The sequence below is a fragment of the Cebus imitator genome, unplaced genomic scaffold (assembly GCF_001604975.1).
Source record: "Cebus imitator isolate Cc_AM_T3 unplaced genomic scaffold, Cebus_imitator-1.0 Scaffold220, whole genome shotgun sequence".
Classification (NCBI taxonomy): Eukaryota; Metazoa; Chordata; class Mammalia; order Primates; family Cebidae; genus Cebus; species Cebus imitator.
In genome coordinates this window covers 3,311,693-3,331,721 of record NW_016107535.1, presented here as the reverse complement: position 1 = coordinate 3,331,721, position 20,029 = coordinate 3,311,693, and the positions used below count along the sequence as shown (strand labels likewise).

The window sequence follows — 20,029 nt, the reverse complement described above, 5'->3', positions numbered from 1 at the left end:
ATGAACTGCTGCTCTAAGACATAACTGCTGTGGGGAAGAGGTTGGTGTTTGGAAGGGGACGGCTGCTAGGCTGCATTTTCATAAGGGTAATAATACATCAAATAGGACAATCACAGATCAAAGGGCATATTTTTGGGTCAATTTGATATGTAGTGGAAAGCAGACTGGGAGGGGAGCCAAGTACTGATACGCTCGTGTGTGTGTGTGTGTGTGTGTGTGTGTGTGAATCACGTTGCTCTCTGGGTCTCAGTTTCCCAATCTGTAGAGTGTAAAGATCTCTGGGGGTCCTCGGAGAGACACGTGATGGAAGGACCTTGACAGAAGGGGGCAGAGGAAATGAGAAAGGGGGGGAAGCTGAGCAAAGGAGAGAGAACTGTGTGTGATGGGGGAGGACATGCGGGGTTGGGTAGACATGTCTTTCAACAAGATCTTGGGAAAAAAATATTAAAGCTAAAACTGCAGCTCTTGAGGGCTCATTTCTTCATCGTTGTTTTTAGGATTTACAGGTACAGTGCATAGTCATTTTGGGATGACTGGAGTGAGTGAATGAAAAGCGTGAAACGCCTGACACGAGCGAGGAGATCCACGAGAGAAAGGGGCAGGGACGCAGCTCTGGCGCCTGGTCCCGCGGGGGGTCCCCACGCCGCCCGCCGCGCGTGCGCCCCGCCCCCTCCCGGTGAGCCGCCCCGAAACCGCCAGGGGGCGCTCCCCGGCTGCCGCGGCTGAGGCGGGCGGAGCTGATTTAAATCGCGGCGCCCAGCGGTTCGGCGTCTCAGTTCCTGAGCCCGGGAGCAACCGCAGCTTCTAGAATCCAGACTCCAGCGCCGCCCCGGGCCCGGACCCCGACCCGGACCCAGAGCTTCTCCAGCGGCGGCGCAGCGAGCAGGGCTCCCCGCCTTAAGTTCCTCCGCGGGGCCGCGTCGCCTTCGGGAGTTCGCGTGGCGCACCTGCCAGCTCTGCGCCTTCTGCACCTGCCACCCCCGAGCCAGCGCGGGCGCCCGAGCGAGTCATGGCCAACGCGGGGCTGCAGCTGCTGGGCTTCATTCTCGCCTTCCTGGGATGGGTCGGCGCCATCGTCAGCACTGCCCTGCCCCAGTGGAGGATTTACTCCTATGCCGGAGACAACATCGTGACCGCCCAGGCCATGTACGAGGGGCTGTGGATGTCCTGCGTGTCGCAGAGTACCGGGCAGATCCAGTGCAAAGTCTTTGACTCCTTGCTGAATCTGAACAGTGAGTGCATCCCCGCCTCACAGCCGCCGTCCAGAGGCCCCAGTCCCCCTGCCGTTCCATTATGGGCTCGTTCTGTTGTGTGATTACATGGTTATCAGTCTTGAGTTGATCAAGTCTTCTGATGAGGTGCTCTGTCACAAGCGAAGGAAGAGAATCCTGGTTTGAGAAAAGGGATGCCCAGGCATCAGCTCTAGTGTTCCCTCTAACTCCCTAGGTGACACTTTTCTGCCACTCTAGGTGTGGTTTCATCTGAAATTCCTATGCTGGTGGGTCGAGATTGAGAGAGTGAAGGCCAGACTTGAACTTCAGCTCTTAGGCGTCTCCTAGACATGCTAAGATTTGGGGGTAAATTAAGGATTGGTAGGGTTCAGACAAGAAAATGGGATGGCTTAAAAAGTTTGGAGCCTGGTAACTTCTCAAGTGTGCAAGCTGAAAAATCCTCAAGCATTAGATTTTTTTAAACCTTTTCTATGATTTTTCATAGTAAAAGTTACATCCCTACTTGACATGTCCTATCTAAGTGTCTTCTGCTTATATTTGAGGTTGATTCTTTCAATTTTTAAGATTCATTTAGTGCTGGGAGGCCCCTTGCAAGACTCCTTGGAGAAGCCACTTGAGATTCCCACAAAGTTTTAACTTTTAGACCCAAAGTCTTCAGTAGAGTCTGATTGTGTAGTGCTATCTTGGAACGAGAAGGTTGGTGGCAGGTGGCAGAAGGCTGACAAAAAAGGTTCTAAATAACCTACGCAACGTGATACAAAGGGAAAAGTAAAGACACTGAAGGGAAATGCAGCAAAATAGTCACAGCTGATGAAATGAGAGGTCAGCTGGGAGTGGGAGGCAGTGGGAAAGAAGGAAGAGGTGTGTCTTTTGTAGGTTTCCATCTTCCACAAAGGAATTTCTGTGTAATGGATGTTCAGTGGCCCCTTGTCAAGTTGGAAATAGAGAGACATATTTCTAAGCATGGTGGAATAAGGATAATAGGATCTTTGTTTTTACACTTTTTTTAATTAAAGGTTTTGAGTGTATTGTCAGAAAAATCATTAAATTCCCATTTACTTAGGTAATAATGATTCACCGCTGGAGTATCTTCCTTGAGAAATCACATTAATTGTCTTATATCATATGTTTGTCATTCCCTTTAACTAACTTGAAGAAAAGGTCCCTTAGTCTTTGCCTAGATAAACATGACTTCCCACTAGCCCTTATGGTGTGCTAAGGGTAAGAAGTGTTGCCATTGTTCAAGTTAACTTAACTTGTTTTGTCCATCTCCTATCAAAGAACAACTTTTAATAGCTTATGTCAAAAGCTGTATAGTTTAGTTATTAAACCTGTTCCAAATCTGTTTAAACACCTTGAATACCTGTGGCATTTGCTCAATGTACATGGTCGTTTTGAGTGTTATTTCAGCTTTTGAAGTTTCCATATTAGGACTTCTTTACACCAAAACCAATCTATAACTTTGGTAATTATGTGTTGCTCATTGCCCTCATAGGTTGTATTTGTACTTATAAAGTGAAAACTTTGGTAATAATTATTGCATTCCCCATGGAAAGATAGGTATATTTAAGGAAATGGTGTCGGGCATTTTAGGTACCACATTAAGGAACTGGAGGCTGGAGAAGTTTCTAAGAACAATCCCAGAGAGGTCTCACTATCAGTGTCATTGCTATGATCAAAATAGTCCATTTTCAACATCTTTAAATAGGTTTTCTTTTAACTTCCTTAAATAAACAAATGAAATCAGATTGATCCATGTTGTAAGTATTCATGTAAGGATCATCCTTACATGATAATGTGTTAACACATTTTACTTTCATTTTTTGGATAATACAGTTATTAAAGTTTTTTAAAACTGTGGTGAAAGGACTAAATACCTATCCCCCCCACACACAATTTAAAGATATCTTCCTATTTTTTTAAATTCCAGATTAGAATCCACTTTTGTTTTACTGAAAGCCATAATTTATCCAAGGTGTGGCTTAGGCTTTTCTCTCAAAACCAACTCTCAGAAGAGAGACCCTTGACTCACAGGTTCTCTCTCCTAACCTGCCATGACTCACTGGATGCTTTTGGATGGAGTCCAGGAAACTTTTCTCCATTTCTCTGCCTGAGCAATGGTGTTCACGCCCACCAGCTGTAGAGATCTAGGGTGGTGATTCATTGGCTGGTTTTGGTATAGTTTTGTTACATCTAGAGAGGAAAAGGGTTATGTGTGCATATTTAAGCTGTATCCCTCATAAGAAGCTGCATTTCCTTGAGTGTGTTTAGGTGAAAGCTTAGCTGTGGGTTTCCTGGAATTGTACCTTGCTGTCTTTCCCAGTAGAGCACATTTGATGTCTGAAGAGTACAGATACAGGGTTTTATCAAGGTTTTTGCACTGGATGTATTAAAATATCTTGATTTCCTGCTTTGATGTAGGGTCAGTTATAAGAAGCATATGACCTTCATAAAGTATCTAAAGGAATACAGTGTGCTAATAGTGTACATAGTAAATACAAAATGAGAGCAGGGCTTCTTTTAGGTAGTTCTTGCCAAGCAGTTTATGAAAATGTAATTGAGAAACTTCCTGGGGAAACAAATGTCACATTGTGTATTGTAGTTTTACAATGGCTGATACAATTTCCATTTCATCCAAAGTATATGATTTTATTGACCCTGGTCATTCTTGTAGCTGAAAGTTGGAATATAGAAGAAGTGCCGCATACAGTAGCAGTAGACTTTTCTTGATTCACCTGCACATCTTGTCTTGTTTTCATCTAATTCTTAAACTTTCAGGAAGGTAGCACCAATTTTATGTGCTGTGTTAATTGCTTCATCTTACTTGACTCTAATAACTAGAGCTATCCGAAAATTAGGTTGCTGTAGGAGGCTGCATGGTGGGAGGTGTGCAAACAGAGAATAGATAAGCATTTTGAAGGAATGTTGTAGGGAAGATCCAAGCACCAGACAAATGGAAGGTTAGGCTAGACTCTCTCTAAATCTCACCTAACCCTGAGATTCTGTAATTTGTTTATAAACTCCTCTAGCCTGTTTAACTTGCTTTGCATGAATCCACATGTGTGTAGGTGTGCTTAATGAGTATTGGTGGCTGTGAGGTTTCCCAGCCTCTCACCATGATGTCAGGCTCAGTCAGAGAGACAAAATCACTGACTTGGACAGTCTTTGAAGCATAAGTGAAGAGGAGGGCACCCACTTATGCTTCCCCAGGCTGCTTTATGCCTGCTGAACCAAGGGTACTCGAAGGGCCATTGGTGTTCAGATACACTTCATAAATTAGTTCTGACTCTTAGAATAATGGAAGTTGAAGCAAAAATCCAGGCTTGAGATCAGAAGTTCTCTATTCTTACTGTGGTTTTGCACTAAATAGCCATGTGTATAATGGTGAACCACTTGGTCTCCCTGGGTTCAAGAAGTTTCCCCACTTATAAAATAGGGCAGAGAGGGAGGAATGGGGAGATGAATCTATGATTCATTTATCCATTCAACATATGGAAGCCAGGCCCTGTTCTTGCTGCTAGGGATGAAGCAGCTAAGATGATTTCTAAGATTCCTTCCAGTGCCAGCACTCTTTGTTATTAGTTCAGTGATTGAAGGGAAAAAGAAAAGTCACATAGCTTAGGTTTCCTTGATTGGAGTGATTAAGTCAGTATGGTGGAGGTAATATGGAAGCATCAACTTAATTCTGAGAAAATTTCTCTAAGAAACAAAGAAACAAGAAAGGTAGCAAAACTTCTGAGGACATCCTGAAAAGCGGTACATCCTGCCTCATCCAGGATCATTTTCACTCCTGATTTTGCTTCTGTTCTGAGGTCACAGCTGGTGGCCACCACCTCATGCACCAATAAGAGCGAAATGCTAACAATGAGGACTCTTATGAAACTTTGAACTTCAGTAAAAGTAAAAGATTTAATACGGGAAAAAGCCAGGGGACTACACTTCTGTGACCATCTGTGTTGAGCTCATTTAATTGAAGGGGAGAAGGAAGTATAGTATTTTTATTTTAGTCACCCAATCATCAGTCCGTTTATTCACTTAATACTTACTAAGCAACTACAGATAAAAAGAGAGATTATGTGGGAGTACAGGTAATTGGAATCTGCAGTCAACGCTTGAACAAGACAGGTTTGAATGGCAAGGGTCCACTTATAGGTGGATTTCTTTCAACCAGTACTGATCAAGAATACAGCATCTGTGGGGTCCAAAGCCTGCATGTAGGGAGGGTTGACTTATTGTATAAAAGGCTTCCACAGGATCAACTGTAGGACTTGAGCATGTGCATGTTTTTTACCTGTGGGTAGTCCTAGAACCAATCACCCTTGTATACCAAGAGATGACTGTATTTTGTTTATGATATATAATACCTAAGGTAACATGGCTAGAAAATAGCATAAACAATGTCCAGTATTGACGGTAGATTCTGCTGCTTGTGTAGCAAGACTTTAAAGCTTTAGAAAATTTCCACGTGTTTGTCTTTCTACACATTAGTTGATTAACCTAACTCTAGTAAATCAGTAACTTCCAACTCATTTCTTGTCTTCTAAGTAGAGGTCTTTGTAAGTATTTACTTTTAATTATACTTTCAGGTTGAAAATGATGAGAACTCCTTAGGTGGTCTTTAATCTCAAGATTATCAGTCTAGCTAAATATAATTAAAAGACTGCCTTCTCTGTTTACTGCTGAATAATGATGAGAAAAAAAAATAGTGTAATTTTTTGAATGTTTGCTAAGCCAGGTTCCTCATAGACAACTTTAATCAGTGGTCATAATATTGTAGAGTTATCTGCAAATTTAAGAGACAGGAAAAGGAATACATTTTTTCCTAGATTTGTTCCAATCAGACCAGTTCAAAGTTAATATTGCAAGGCTATACCACATCTATCTCATCCAAAATATTATTTTATAGCTTTTAAACATCGCTCTTAACTTCTCTGCCCTGCTACTCATCATTCCACTAGGGGAAATCAAAGCAAAACTTCAGCTTTTAAGCTCATTAGATGCATACTTTAAAAAATAGATCAAACTATGCAAAAAGTACAATTTGTATTCTCTGCATGAGTTTCACGTTTTTAGTGACCTGAGCTAAGTCTGGCTTTTTGTAGCAAGATTTTAGCGTACTAGGGTCTCAAGGGAGGTGTTTCTCAGTATTATTTTAAAAATTAAGCTGAACACAAGAGAATAAGTATTTTTACCTATCATATTGATACAGTTTTTTATAAAGAATGAAGACATATTCTAATTTAAATTTAGTGAAATTTAATAAATCCATGTGACTTTTTAAGTACTGTGCTTGGTGCTTTAGATGGAAATAGGAATAAATATCTGACTCAAATCATTCAGGAGTTCACAATTATACACTTTAGACCTCTGACTTAAAACGCATCCGTGATGTGAAGGTATTCATCTGGTTCCAGCTTAAAACTGTGCAATTTAGATTTGATCTGCACATAAAACACTCGTAACTTGTAGTACGATAGTTGCTTACTTTGACTTGTAATGTATCATTACCTATGCCTTGCTCTTGAGTTTTCATGCTGTTTTAATTCTCAGCTTTTTGTGTATGACTGCATGTGTATATTATTTTTACATTTTCCTCACAGATCACTATATTTAAGAAATTATCCAAATGTCTCCAATAAAGCAAAGTAAGATTTGGGGTTTGATGCAAATCTAATATTGGGACAAATAAGTAAGCTTCCTAAGTCAATGGTTCCAGGATGTAAATGAAAGTTATTACTTTGCAAAATGACATTTAAAAAAACAAAACAGGAAATCTCATTTCTATGGTTTATGTAATTTCTAAGTATTGTATTTTCCATTTTCTCCACTATTTTTGTGTGTTATGCAAGTAATATATTATTCTATAGAGAAAGGACACATGGTAGGTTTACTAGCAATCATAGAACAGAATATCAGTCCCCAGCACCCTGGAAAGAACACTTTGTAGATGAAGCAGCAAGACAGGTTTGACATGAATCAAATGTGTTTTAATTGAGAACTTAATGGGTAAAAACTTAGAGATTAAAAACGTGAATATTAGATCATTCCAGGTGGATGCACATAGGGCCCTGGAGCAGTTTATACACACGTGTTCCTTGCCTGGGAGATCAGTGCTTTTATACAGTTTGATTCATGAGATTGATGCCCAGTTAGACTTCTCTTGAAGAATACCCTGTCATCTGAGTGCTCAGACCTGCTGGGCTAGTGGCCTTCTGATTTTACTTGAAGGAAAGATCAGTGTGATTATTATATAAACTGAGTCCAGTCTTGGGTACCACTGCTTAAACAAAGAGAAAAACTTGGAGCAAGATCAGAGAAAACATCTAAAATGCTTAAGAAAAGGTCGAGAAACAGTATTTATGAAAAAATAAAGTGGAGGAGGTTGTGCCATGTAAGATGCTATACATGCTAAAAGGACTATCATAGAAATAATATTTATTGATTGTGTCATCTCTATACTGACAGTAAAAATCATGTTACCCCTTCCTCAAGATAATCATATGACTTCTGATTATACTTAAAATAGAATCTGAGCTTCTTACCCTGATTTGCAGAGCTCTGCGTGACATATGCCTTCTACCCACCTTGCTAAACCTCATTTTACTTTGCACATCCTATCATCCTAGAGTATGGTGACCAGCTTTTCCAGTTTGTCCAGGATTGAGGCCCTTCTAAGTAGGTAGGACTTGAAACTTTAGAGCTAGGACTATTCCAGGCAAACTGAGATATGTGGTTTCCCTGTCCTCCAGACATGGATCATCTTTGCTACTTTCAGCCTCTCCTCTTCCAGCCTATCTCTGCCTGAAATATTTTCCTTCCAATTATAATATTAGGATTATATCTGACATCTGTGTTATGTATGGTTTAATTATTTTATTCATTATTTCCCATTAATGATAGCCTTTGCAAAAACCATCTGTCAGAAAGAGGACATACCTTAACCATGAAGTCCTTGGTACTTTCCTCTTCATACCACAGTATGGTTTGTGATTTTAAGAAAGAAGTTTTGTAATAACCTTACAAGCAGCTTCAGCTCCTTCCTGGTAAGCCTGTGGTCCATGGAACGTGTGATTTATCCAGCAGTTCCTCTACCACCTGGAATCTAAAGATAGGTGTGTGGGTCAGTGTGCATGTGTGCCCATTCATGCTTATGAGGAGGTCAGTGTGTGAGGGGAATCAGGAAGTCTCTTATTTTATTTTTAAATGAAATCAAGTAAAACTTTACCTTGGCTTCCAAAATATCACTCAAATGCTGTAAACAATACCTTTGATACTTCTTAGAAAGATATTACAGCTGGGTACAGTGGCTCACACCTGTAATCCCAACACTTTGGGAGGCCGAGGAGTTGGAGACAACCCTGGGCAGCATGGTGAAACCCGTCTCTACAAAAAAAAAAAAAAAAAAAAAAAAAAAAAAAAAAAAAAAAAAAAAAAAAAAAAAAAAAAAAAAAAAAAAAAAAAAAAAGAGAGAGAGAGAGAGATTATACAATTTTGTCATAGATTGCCTGGTTATAGCAAAGATGGAAAATCAGTAAATCAAGATTTAATAAAGTTTCAGAACTATTTAGCTTTAATTATGATTGGTAACCTAAGTTCTCAATCTTGAAGATACTAAGGCTAATCCTAGGTCTAATTAGATATTGAGATATGAAACTTTTCCAAAATCTCAGCCACTTTTCAAGACCATGAAGTTCCAATCTACTGGATAAAGACATAATTTACATTCTACTTATGTAATAGAAATATTCCAAAGAATACTAAGTGCCTTGCTCAAGATAGCATAGTTTGTTAAAGATAAAAAATACTTATATATCCCAAAAGTACTTGTCACATATTATCATTGTGAATGATATAGAGATCTTTAATTAAAGGAGGACTTAAATCTAGAATTTAAACACAATCTTCTAACCAGCGTAGTTTCAGTTCATATTTATAAGTCTGTGCCTTTATGCCACAATGATGGCATCAAGCTTGTATTCTTTAAGAAACTTATTGACATTATCTCTCAAGCTTAACTCTGTTTATCTGATCATGAGTTAGTACACCAAAAATAATAACAGGAAATTAGAAAAATTAATGGAATCCTGAGAAACACTATATTGAATTATTGCGTGTGCTATTTTACAACATGACAGCTTAAATGGTTTTAAAAACTGGTGATGTCTTTGAATATGAATCTACTACTATGCTCCAAGGTAACATCTCTAAGGTTATTTTGTTTTGTTTTAAGAAAATAACTTCTTTATTCTCCCCCACTCTTCCTATTCACATCACTGGAGATACGAATGTTGCTTATCCAGCCATGATAATCTATAAAACATCTGCTTTTTATCTTTCAATTCACCTAGTTTTTCTGAAGCTTGTTGATGGGAGCGTAAAGCTGGTGACAAATATCAAATATATACTGTAAACCATTTTGGTTATGAGTAGTTAACATCTGGGATAGTACATATGATTGTTACTTAAAATTATCCTAGCAAGAGTTAAATTTCATTAGTAAACATTAAACATGTATCAGCTAAGCTAACCTCATTCAATTAGATCATTAATTATCTTTCCAGTTTATTTTGAATTTAATGTTGAAAACGTAAAATGCTGGAATGGAAGGATCTCTTTTTCATCATCCAGTCTGGTATTTGTCTTTCTGGAGAAGATACTATATGTTGCTTTACCAGTGTAAACATCAGTATCACTGGGGTCTCTAGATTCCTAGTCCAGTTTTCTCTCTTCTATACAACAGTGACATATACTTGGTCTTCTTCCATTCTTCTCTTGTTGGTATAAGCATATTTTTTACATGTTTTAAAATGTTTTCTGCCAGGCACATTGCAAGCAACCCGTGCCTTGATGGTGGTTGGCATCCTGCTGGGAGTGATAGCAATCTTTGTGGCCACTGTTGGCATGAAGTGTATGAAGTGCTTGGAAGACGATGAGGTGCAGAAGATGCGGATGGCTGTCATTGGGGGTGTGATATTTCTTCTCGCAGGTAATAGAGGCTGTAAATCTAGAATTCAAACAAAATTTAAAGAAAAGGCCCCCCTTTACCTTACTCACCTGTTCCTGGTATGATTTGAAATCTAGTTTTCAGCTTCCTTATATTGTGTTGGACTCATTACACTTCATCGCAGTCTCTAAAACAAACTGCAAACATAGACCTGAAGTCCAGTTGACTTTCGTGTTCTCAAACACAAACCAAATGAAAACTTGAGATCTCTGCTCACACCTGACAGGTCTTTTGGTTGAAGTTTGTTAGAACCAGTCTCTTACAGTAAAGAAAGTTGTTGGCTATTTAGAAAACATTAAAGAGGAAGTTTTTGTAATTCATAAAATTCCTATGTTGTCTCCACAGATACTATGTGGAAAAGATGGGGAATAGTGAGAGAAAACACAAGAATATGTAAACTCTACAGGTCTATTAGGGATGGAAGGATTGAGATTATTGGAGAAAAATAAGGATAGCATTCCAGCTGGGCGGATCTAATTCTAGAATAAACAGGATGTACCCATATATCAATGAAAAGAAAGGCCAATTGGAGTAGAGGTGGCCTATTGGAATGGTCAGGTTAAAGCAGTTAGTAAAGAAAACAGTACAGAAATATCTTTAATTTTTTTGATAAAATAATGACATTATATTTTCCATTGAAAACAAATTGTGTGTTTTAGTGTGGACACAGTGGTTCATGCCTGTAGTCCCAGCACTTTGGGAAGCTCAGGCAGGCAGGTCACCTGAGGTTGGGAGTTCAAGACCAGCCTGGCCAACATGGTGAAACCCCATCTTTAATAAAAATATGAAAATTAGCTGGGTGTGGTGGTACATGCCTGTAATCCCAGATACCCCGGAGGCTGAAGTGTCAGAGTCACTTGAACTTGGGAGCTGAGATCACACCACTGCACTCCAGCCTAAGCAACAAAGCAAAGAGAAAGAAAATGAAAGAAAATAAATGTTTTTTAATTCAAGTGTTGATTGATAAGTTACATTATGTGTCATTTGAGAAAATCAGAAAACATGGAAAGCATTATTTTAAAGCTTTATAATAATGCCTATTTAAAAAATGATAGCGTATGTATATTTACGTGCATGTGTGTGTGTATACATACATATACAATCTTTGTGTATATATATCTTTATATATATACACTGTATTATATATATCTCCATATATATTATATAGCTATAATAGACTATTATATGTTCTATATATTAAGTAGTATATACATATATTATATATGTATTGGTATATTATATTCTTTTTTAAAATAACAGATATAATTAATGATATAAATCTACTAATAGAAAAAACTAGAATAGCTAGAATAGGCCGGGTGTGGTGGCTCTTGCCTGTAATCCTAGCAATTTGGGAGACTGAGGTGGCGGATCACAAAGTCAGGAGATGGAGACCATCCTAGCCAACATGGTGAAACCCTGTCTCTACTAAAATACAAAAAATTAGCCAGGCGTGGTGGCATGTACCTATAGTCCCAGCTAGTCAGGAGGCTTAGGCAGGGGATTCACTTAAACCCAGGAGGCAGAGGTTGCAGTGAGCTTAGATTGTGCCACTGCACTCTAGCCTGGCAACAGCACTCCATCTCAAAAAAAAGGAAAAGAAAAGAAAAAACTAGAATAGACATTATTGCCTTATTTTCTTTTTGACAGAAGACTTGTAGGGGCTTTTGCTCCAGTATAATATGTCAGTTTAACCAGTAATTGAGGAAGAGTATCTGTGGCTTTGCTAAAGATATGGTTAGTTTAAAAGGACCAGTCTCTCAGTTTACCCAAATACAGATTGTCTCCTGTCTGAAAAGATATGGATAGTGTTTTATTCCCCAAAATTTCACCTTATACCAAAGGCTGTGAATAAACTTATTGCATTGCATTCTTCCTTCTCTTGCCTTCAGATTACTGCATCACTCCTATACCAGTTTCAGGGACTTCTTTTAAGAGTAAGGGTCACAAGTTCAAGACCATTCACATGGTCTATTTGAGCAGCCAAAAGTAATGGTGTTTTCTGTCAAGTTTAGAGGTAATTACATTGGACCATTTTTTTGTTGGGGAGAGACAGTACCATACAAACGTCTAATCTGTCTATATTGATGAATGCTTAGAATTCCTATAAAAAAGTTACTTAACATTTTTAATAAGAAAAAGTGAAGTATTTATATTCTTATAAATGATGAAGTGAATGATTTTGACTAAATGATTTCTCTGCTATCATTGAATATAAAATGCCATGGGAAATTGAGATTGGTTGCATAAATTGATCTGATGTGACACCCTCAACAAATCTCAGGTCAATGTATGCCTATGCCAGGTATTCCCTTGGCCAGTGGGGCAGGAGCAATGCAGGTATTCTGGTCCATTCTGAGACATGTCCTAATCTCACCGCTATCTAGCTGCTTGCATTCTTCCTCTGATTCTGCAGAAATGTAAATTTTGAGCTTGATCAAGAACATAGAAGGGTTTTCATCTTCCCCTTTTGCAAGTAATTCTATCAATACTAATAATGACAATAGTTTTATCAAATGTAATTTAGTACCCTGATATATAACAGTGTATTTGAAAGTGGTTTTGTACAATATACACTCGCCTAATTGTTTCCAAAAAAGCATTATTTGTGCCAAGATGTCATAAAATGTATAAATTATGTCTAACTCCATCCTAGGATTTTTGTATTTTAATAGATACTTGAAATCAATCATATCTGGACTTCCGATCTCCCTAATACCAAAATAAAAATGTCAGCACTATTGATGAGATTTAATTCATGCCAAATATGTTTTGGTTTAACAGGCCGTGTATTTAGGTTCAGTGTTCCATGGTGATTGACAGTCTTTTGTTTTGAATTTCTGTAGGTCTGGCTATTTTAGTCGCCACAGCATGGTATGGCAATAGAATTGTTCAAGAATTCTATGACCCCATGACCCCAGTCAATGCCAGGTAATGCTATTCATGCATAAAATAGTTTGTTTTCTGAGAAAATGCCCTTTTTATGTTCTACAAAGTCCTGCTAGTGCCTCAGCTTCCCAGATTTGCTTTCCAGAATTTTATGTGAAACCTACAATTTAAATGATCTGTGACTTATGCTAAACAGAGTTTGATAATTGCTTTAATAACCTGTATTGATGACAACAAAATACATTCCAAAGTAGAAAAGTTTTAAGCTCTATACTCTCCAATGATATGCTGGACTTTTTTTTTCAGGTATTAATAAAGATGTTAATATATTTGAGATTTCCTTTTTGAAGTGTGTTCTGTTGTTTACAACACCTACCTATGATTGTTTATAACTAATGCACAGTTTATGATTGATTGAGAAAAGTTATACTACTGTAGGGGTTAATGAATAATAATATTTCATTCCCAATAGTTTATTTTTACATGTAAAGCTATGACATATGTTTTTAGTATGTTCAAATACCTCCTTGAAGTTTTTTGTTCTTTCACAACTGTAAAATTGGCTTTACAAAGGTCATCTTTTTTTATGATGCACGTTGTGCAAGCTGAAGAGCTAGTTCTTAGCTCTCATGCAACAACATTGTTTAATCAGAGACAAGGCTCTTCATCTCACTGTCTTCACATCTTTAAAGCCTAATAACTACATTCAGTCAGGATGTTAAAACATAATTACTGTTTGTTGAATGCTTGGATGAATGGATAAAAATCCTCAGTGTTGGAGAGATAAGATGTGTTTCTTTTCATATAATCACGCACATATGGAGAACACATACTGCGATGCTTGTGTTGGAGCCCATCCCATAAGATTTACAATGTAAGGACAGAAATTGCTAGAGGTCAGTGGGCTAAAATTTCACCAAGGTAATAATACCAGTAATGCACAGGAAAGCATTTTATAAATTGCCAGGCATTTTGCAATTGTTATTTACATTATTGCATGTGATCCTGAAAGCAGTCTATTGAGGCAGGTGGGATTATCCTGCTTTGATAGGAGGAGAAACTGATGCTGAGAGGTGACATTGCTATCCCAGAATTGCAGCAGTTGAAAGCTTGCATCAGGATTCAGACTCAGGCCTTATAATGTATAGAGCCAACCCTTCTCTACTCTTCCATATTGTCCATAATCACTCACAGATACCTCACCTAAGTGTCTGCTTTAATACACCTGCTTGGATCAGCTTAATCCAGAATGGTTCATGGGCTGCTCAGACCTTTTCTTTATAAAACCATAAAAATTGGATTTCAGTTTATATAGCTACCTGGGATCAATGGATCAACTATTCAGAACTCTGATTATCTCCATTATGCTCTATCAGTTTCTTAATAGAATATTATTACTTAATGATAGAACCTGCTGTGCTAAGTTTTAGCCTAGGAACCATGATCCAAACCCTACTTCTAAAATATATAAACATGCTTTGCGAGTATCCTACATATGGAAAAGTCTTTGGAATTATTTGTGTAATCAACCTGGTATTATACGTTTTATTTCCTGATCTATTGCAAAGTGTCAACAATTGCAATATAAACATTCTTTTATGTATATGTTCACAAATCTTAAAGTACTTCCCAAGGGATATTGAGGAGTTATTTTCAATGAAAAAAATATAGTGAGTATTGATTTCTTTCCTTCATTGTATTAGAAAATTTGCCAGTAATTCTCTGATTAACAAGTGCATTGGTGTTTCCTTTTAGGTACGAATTTGGTCAGGCTCTCTTCACTGGCTGGGCTGCTGCTTCTCTCTGCCTTCTGGGAGGTGCCCTACTTTGCTGTTCCTGTCCCCGAAAAACAACCTCTTACCCAACACCACGGCCCTATCCAAAACCTGTGCCTTCAAGTGGGAAAGACTACGTGTGACACAGAGGCAAAAGGAGACAATCATGTTGGAACAAACCGAAAATGGACGTTGAGATACTATCATTAACATTAGGACTTTAGACTTTTGAGTATTGTAATCTGAAGTATGGTATTACAAAACAAATGCAAAAACTCATGTGTTAAAAATGCTCATTGCTAAACATGGCTTAGTCTTATTTTACCTTCTTTCCTCAATATAGGAGGGAAGATTTTTCCATTTGTATTACTGCTTCCCACTGAGTAACCAAACTCAAATTGGGAAAGGGGGTGCTCCTTAAATATATATATAGATATGTATATATACATGTTTTTCTATTAAACATAGTAAAATATTCTTCTCATGTTGATACTGGCATACTTAAAATATCTCTAAAAATAGGTAAATGTATTTAATTCCATATTAATGAAAAAGTTTATTGGTATATTTTTCTTCTTTGTCTATATATACAGATATCATAGTCAAATATCATTTACTCGTCTTCATCAGCTTTTAGTGTCTTTGCCATAAGACCTAGCCTGCCTTACCTAATATGATTCTCTCAATTCATGTGTGCTCTTCTCATAGACCTATTGTATTTTTTACCATAATCTAATACCACTTGCATTTTCATTAAGCCCTATTTGTTTTGTATTTCACTGGTCTCTAACTCCTGAACCTAACACATTTCATAGCCTGCATTTTAATTTCTCATGGAAGTATTTCTCACCAATCAGAACTTTGGAGGCAAATATTTCTGCATGACCAAAGTGATGTATTCCTGTCGACCTTCCCACACAATCCCTGTACTCTGACCCATAGCACTCTTGTTTGCTTTGAAAATATTTGTCCAATTGAGTAGCTGCATGCTGTTCACCCAGGTGTCGTAACACAATTTTATTGATTGAATTTTTAAACTACTATTCACAGTGGTATATCCCCCTGAACCCCTTTTTGTTCCCCCTTCCTTAATTGTATTGTTTTGCCACATGTAATTATCATGTATTTTATATCTTCCTGATAAGGTATGATCTGTTTGTCTGAACAAAGCACTAGGCTTTCTGGAGTGATCATCTGGTAACAAATAGTCTCTCTGTAGCTGTCAGCAAGTCACTTAATCTTTCTACCTCTTTTTTCTATCTGCCAAATTGAGATAATGATACTTAACTAGTTAGTAGAGGCAGTGTAAGTATTAATTAGTTTATATTAATCGTATTCTTTGAACATGAAATATGCCTATGTAGTGTTTTCGTTTGCCCAATTGGCTGTTTAGAAGTCACTGAAAAAACCTACACACATACCTTCATGTGGTTCAGTACCTTCCTCTCTCTACCAGTCTATTTCCATTCTTTCAGCTGTGCCTGACATGTTGTTTGTGCTCTGTTCCATTTTAACAACTGCTCTTACTATTCCAGTCTGTACAGAATGCTATTTCACTTAAGCAAGATGATGTAATGGAAAGGGTGTTGGCACTGGTGTCTGAAGACCTGGATTTGAGTCTTGGTGCTATCAATCACCATCTGTGTTTGAGCAAGGCACCTGGCCGCCCTAAGTTTATTGCTTCATCTGCAAGAGGTGGTTTGTAATTCCTGATCTCCCCACCTCACAGTGATGTTGTGGGGATCCAGTGAGGTAGAATACATGTAAATGTGGTTTTGTAATTTAAAAAGTGCTCTACTAAGGGAAAGAATTAAGGAATCAACTGCATAGGTTTTGGTGTTGCTTTACAAATATTTGAATAGAAAAAAATATTAAGAAATGGGTTTCTTGCTTTAACCAGTCTCTCAAGTGATGAGACAGTGAAGCAAAATTCAGCTCATAAATGAATAAGATTCTATGGAAATCTTATCTTCTGTAGTGAGTATTGCCTGATGCTTTTTGTGGCTAAGCAGGTGTAATGGGAAGAAATAAAAACTTAAGTATTGGTAAATCCAACAGCATGGGAGATTTTGGAATCATAGTAACTTGTAAGGTGCTATCTGTTAAGTGATGCTCTCTGAGCTCTTGCCGTTGCTGGCAGCTGACGCTGCGAGCATAGTTAGTTTGGAAATGGTACTTCACAATAAACCATATAAGGAAAGTCAGCCGCTATATCTTATGATGATTGGGACCCAATAAATATTAGTGTGCCTTCCAAACCCAAGAATATATGCTTTTGGAAATTAACATTTAAATGGCTTTTGCTACATACATAGATCTTCATGATGTGTGAGTGTAGTTCCATGTGGATATCAGTTACTAAATGTCACAAAAAATGTTATGGTCCAGAATGACCAACAAAATTGTTACAATAGAATTTATCAAATTTCAATATTTTTATACTCTTCTACCACACCTGGAAATAGACCAGTAGGTATTTTGGAGTTTCATAATGGGAATTCCTATAAAGCATTACTGTTTTTCAATAAACTGTTTTTTAAGTTTAAAAAAGGATTCTTAGTTTGTTTTCTAATCATTTATTTTAAGATTGCCATTCTTGGAAGAGGAGGTGGCTTGGGATAGGATCTGACTCACCATGTTCCTGGGAAAGAACTATGATGCCTCTTGTTCATTTATCAAATTTGAATGGCTCCACCCACTAGGATGCCCTATTTCTCTCAAGTTGAATTCCTCATCAAGGGTGATAATAGAAGAAGATGCCAGGAGATGTTACTTAATACTTTTTCTCATCTGTAAAAAGGAGACATACAATAATAAATGATAAATAATAAGATATGAAGATATTTTGTGAGCGGTAAAGCACTGTGCAAACTTAAGTGCCTTTGTTCCTCATAGAGATGGAAGAGTGAAAGACAGCTACTGGAAACCCTTAATATTTCTGTGATGATGTCGATCAAAACTATCCCTTAATGATGTGATGAAACTCATCCACTCATTATCTTAAAGTATCAATAACTGATACAACCTTAATTGTGACCTGTTCCTAGACAACTTTCATATTAGTGAGACCAGGCTTGTAAGTAAAGGCTTGCAGCTCTAATGTGGAATGTTAGGCATTAGCATGATGGATGAGATGCAAAGATCATTGCCAGTCAGTTTGAGTTGAATTCTTAAATTAAGCAGATGCATCCGAATTCTCACTCTGTTTCTACAGAATTTAAATATCTGAAGGTAAGGTCCAGGCCAGTGGAAGTTTGAAAGGCAATAAAGTAACTTGGTACTCCTGAAAAGAAACAAAGGAAAACTTGGATCGTGAATCTTGCCAAATAGATATCACCTCTGTGTGAGCTCATCCTTATCTGAATGCCATTGTTCTTCAAGCCTTTCCTCTTCTTGCTTAGCACTTTCTATATTTGCCCAGATCAAGGGAAAACTTCACTTTGTCCCTATATTCCCACCTTTTTCAGCCTGTCATTATTCCTAGTATGATCTGGTTGTACGTATTTCCCTCTTTTTACATGCAGCTCAGGTCTAACCTCTGAATTTCCTTTCCTCCTCTTTCCCACAAACCCCATTTACCCTCATCCTGCCCTAAAATCTCTTCATTTTTCTGGTACCATGCAACTTTGATAGAAGTCAATGCAGCTTCTAGGGTTATGTGGGGGTGGCTTGTTGAGCCCTAAAAATAGGCAATCAGAGACTTTCTCAATGCTGAACCTCTGGAAATCCCCTGACGTTTTGCATACTCCACTTCCATTGTTAAGTTTTCCAATATGGTCATTATCAGCAATTGAAAACTAGATATGATTTAATTAATGTTTACTGAAACCTACCATAGGGCCAGCCTCATTAAATGCAGACAGGGTAAAGAAGCTATGAAATGAATAAGACCTTGTCCTGGGCTGAGCAGTATAAAGGATGTTAGGTGGAAAGAGAAGTAAATTTGAAACAGCACTGGTTCTGCCACTGATGAGCCAGGTGAGCCATGGAGAACCCCACCCACTGTTTCTTCACTCATAAAGCAAAGGCATTAGACCCATGCAGTGGTTCTTAGCCATAACAGCATGTTAGAATCACCTGGGAGCTTTTGAAACTTCCCAATTTCAAGGCCCCACCCAAATTAAGGGATTCAGAAATTCTGAGAGGAGAGTCCAAGCAGGAGCTCCCCAGAGGATTTCAACATACTGTCTGGATTGCAAACCACAGGCCTCTGTCGTCTCTCAGGATCAACCTTATGCCAAACATTTTCTGAGTAACACTAATCCAGGCACTTAATAGATTTCCTGTCAGTTCACCCCTTCTCTAATGTTTTTGCTTTATTTTCTGGTTTGGAATTTGGGTTTTTTGTTTGTGTTTGTGGGGAAAAGGAGGAGTTAAACAGAGGTGGTCTTCAGATGCCTTTGTCATGTTTCTTTGACAAATGACCTTCTTTCTTGCCATTCTCTATTATTTTTAATTTACCTCCAAAGAATAGTCAATAATACATAGTAATTACTGTTTAAATTAACAGGCTTCTCTTTAACAAACAATGTGAGTTCAAGAGGATATGTGGTTATTTATAAAGTGGAGCCTGCTTTATTCTTTTTAATTTGCAATTTTCAGGAAAGTCTTTAGCTAAAATCTTTAAGCTTGCTTCATTTATTTTTAATTGAACAGTATTTCTGTGATTTTAGTTCACTTATTTTGTTATTTTTGTAATGTATTGCTTTGTTCCCCTTTTCCAAAATAGAGAAAAAAAAAAAAGAACACACATTCACACCCCCACACACACCCATTTAGGAAAGATGAAGTTTGAAAGCTGTGCTCATATCTCTTAACCGAGCTGACCTGGAATAGAAACACGTTGCCGTCTAAAAAGGCTTTTATTTATTTTTTGAAATCATTTTTGTGAATTAAATTTCCTTTTTCTCTTAATGCTGTGCTTTTTCTAAATGTCTATTGACTGCTCGACTCTATTTAAAAAATCCAACAGCCTGTAGGTGATCTGAGTCAAGCAGACATCTGGATAAAGGGTGGGAAATACCAGAGAATACTTCCTGGAAGATGAGGTTGAAATATAGCCAAGATATATGAGTTCCAATACAGCAAGGGTGGCAGTTTTTAAAATTATTTATGATAATTTTTACCAC

General features: G+C 37.8%; 1 protein-coding gene across 1 annotated transcript; it reads left to right on the top strand.

Annotated features, from left to right (window-relative positions):
* The first annotated feature begins 271 nt into the window (after window positions 1-271).
* On the top strand, window positions 272-17,455 carry CLDN1 (claudin 1). Its single transcript, XM_017549603.2, has 4 exons — window positions 272-1,232; window positions 10,054-10,218; window positions 13,083-13,167; window positions 14,881-17,455. The coding sequence occupies exons 1-4, from the start codon at window positions 1,010-1,012 to the stop codon at window positions 15,041-15,043; spliced, it is 636 nt and encodes a 211-aa protein (XP_017405092.1). The 5' UTR covers window positions 272-1,009; the 3' UTR covers window positions 15,044-17,455.
* Window positions 17,456-20,029: the final 2,574 nt, after the last annotated feature.

Excerpts from the sequence above, each read along its gene's own strand:
- CLDN1 (XM_017549603.2), top strand. The coding sequence starts at position 1,010 with ATGGCCAACGCGGGGCTGCAGCTGCTGGGCTTCATTCTCGCCTTCCTG. Across the intron at positions 1,233-10,053 it reads CTCCTTGCTGAATCTGAACA|GCACATTGCAAGCAACCCGT; the intron begins GTGAGTGCATCC and ends GTTTTCTGCCAG. Across the intron at positions 10,219-13,082 it reads TGTGATATTTCTTCTCGCAG|GTCTGGCTATTTTAGTCGCC; the intron begins GTAATAGAGGCT and ends GAATTTCTGTAG.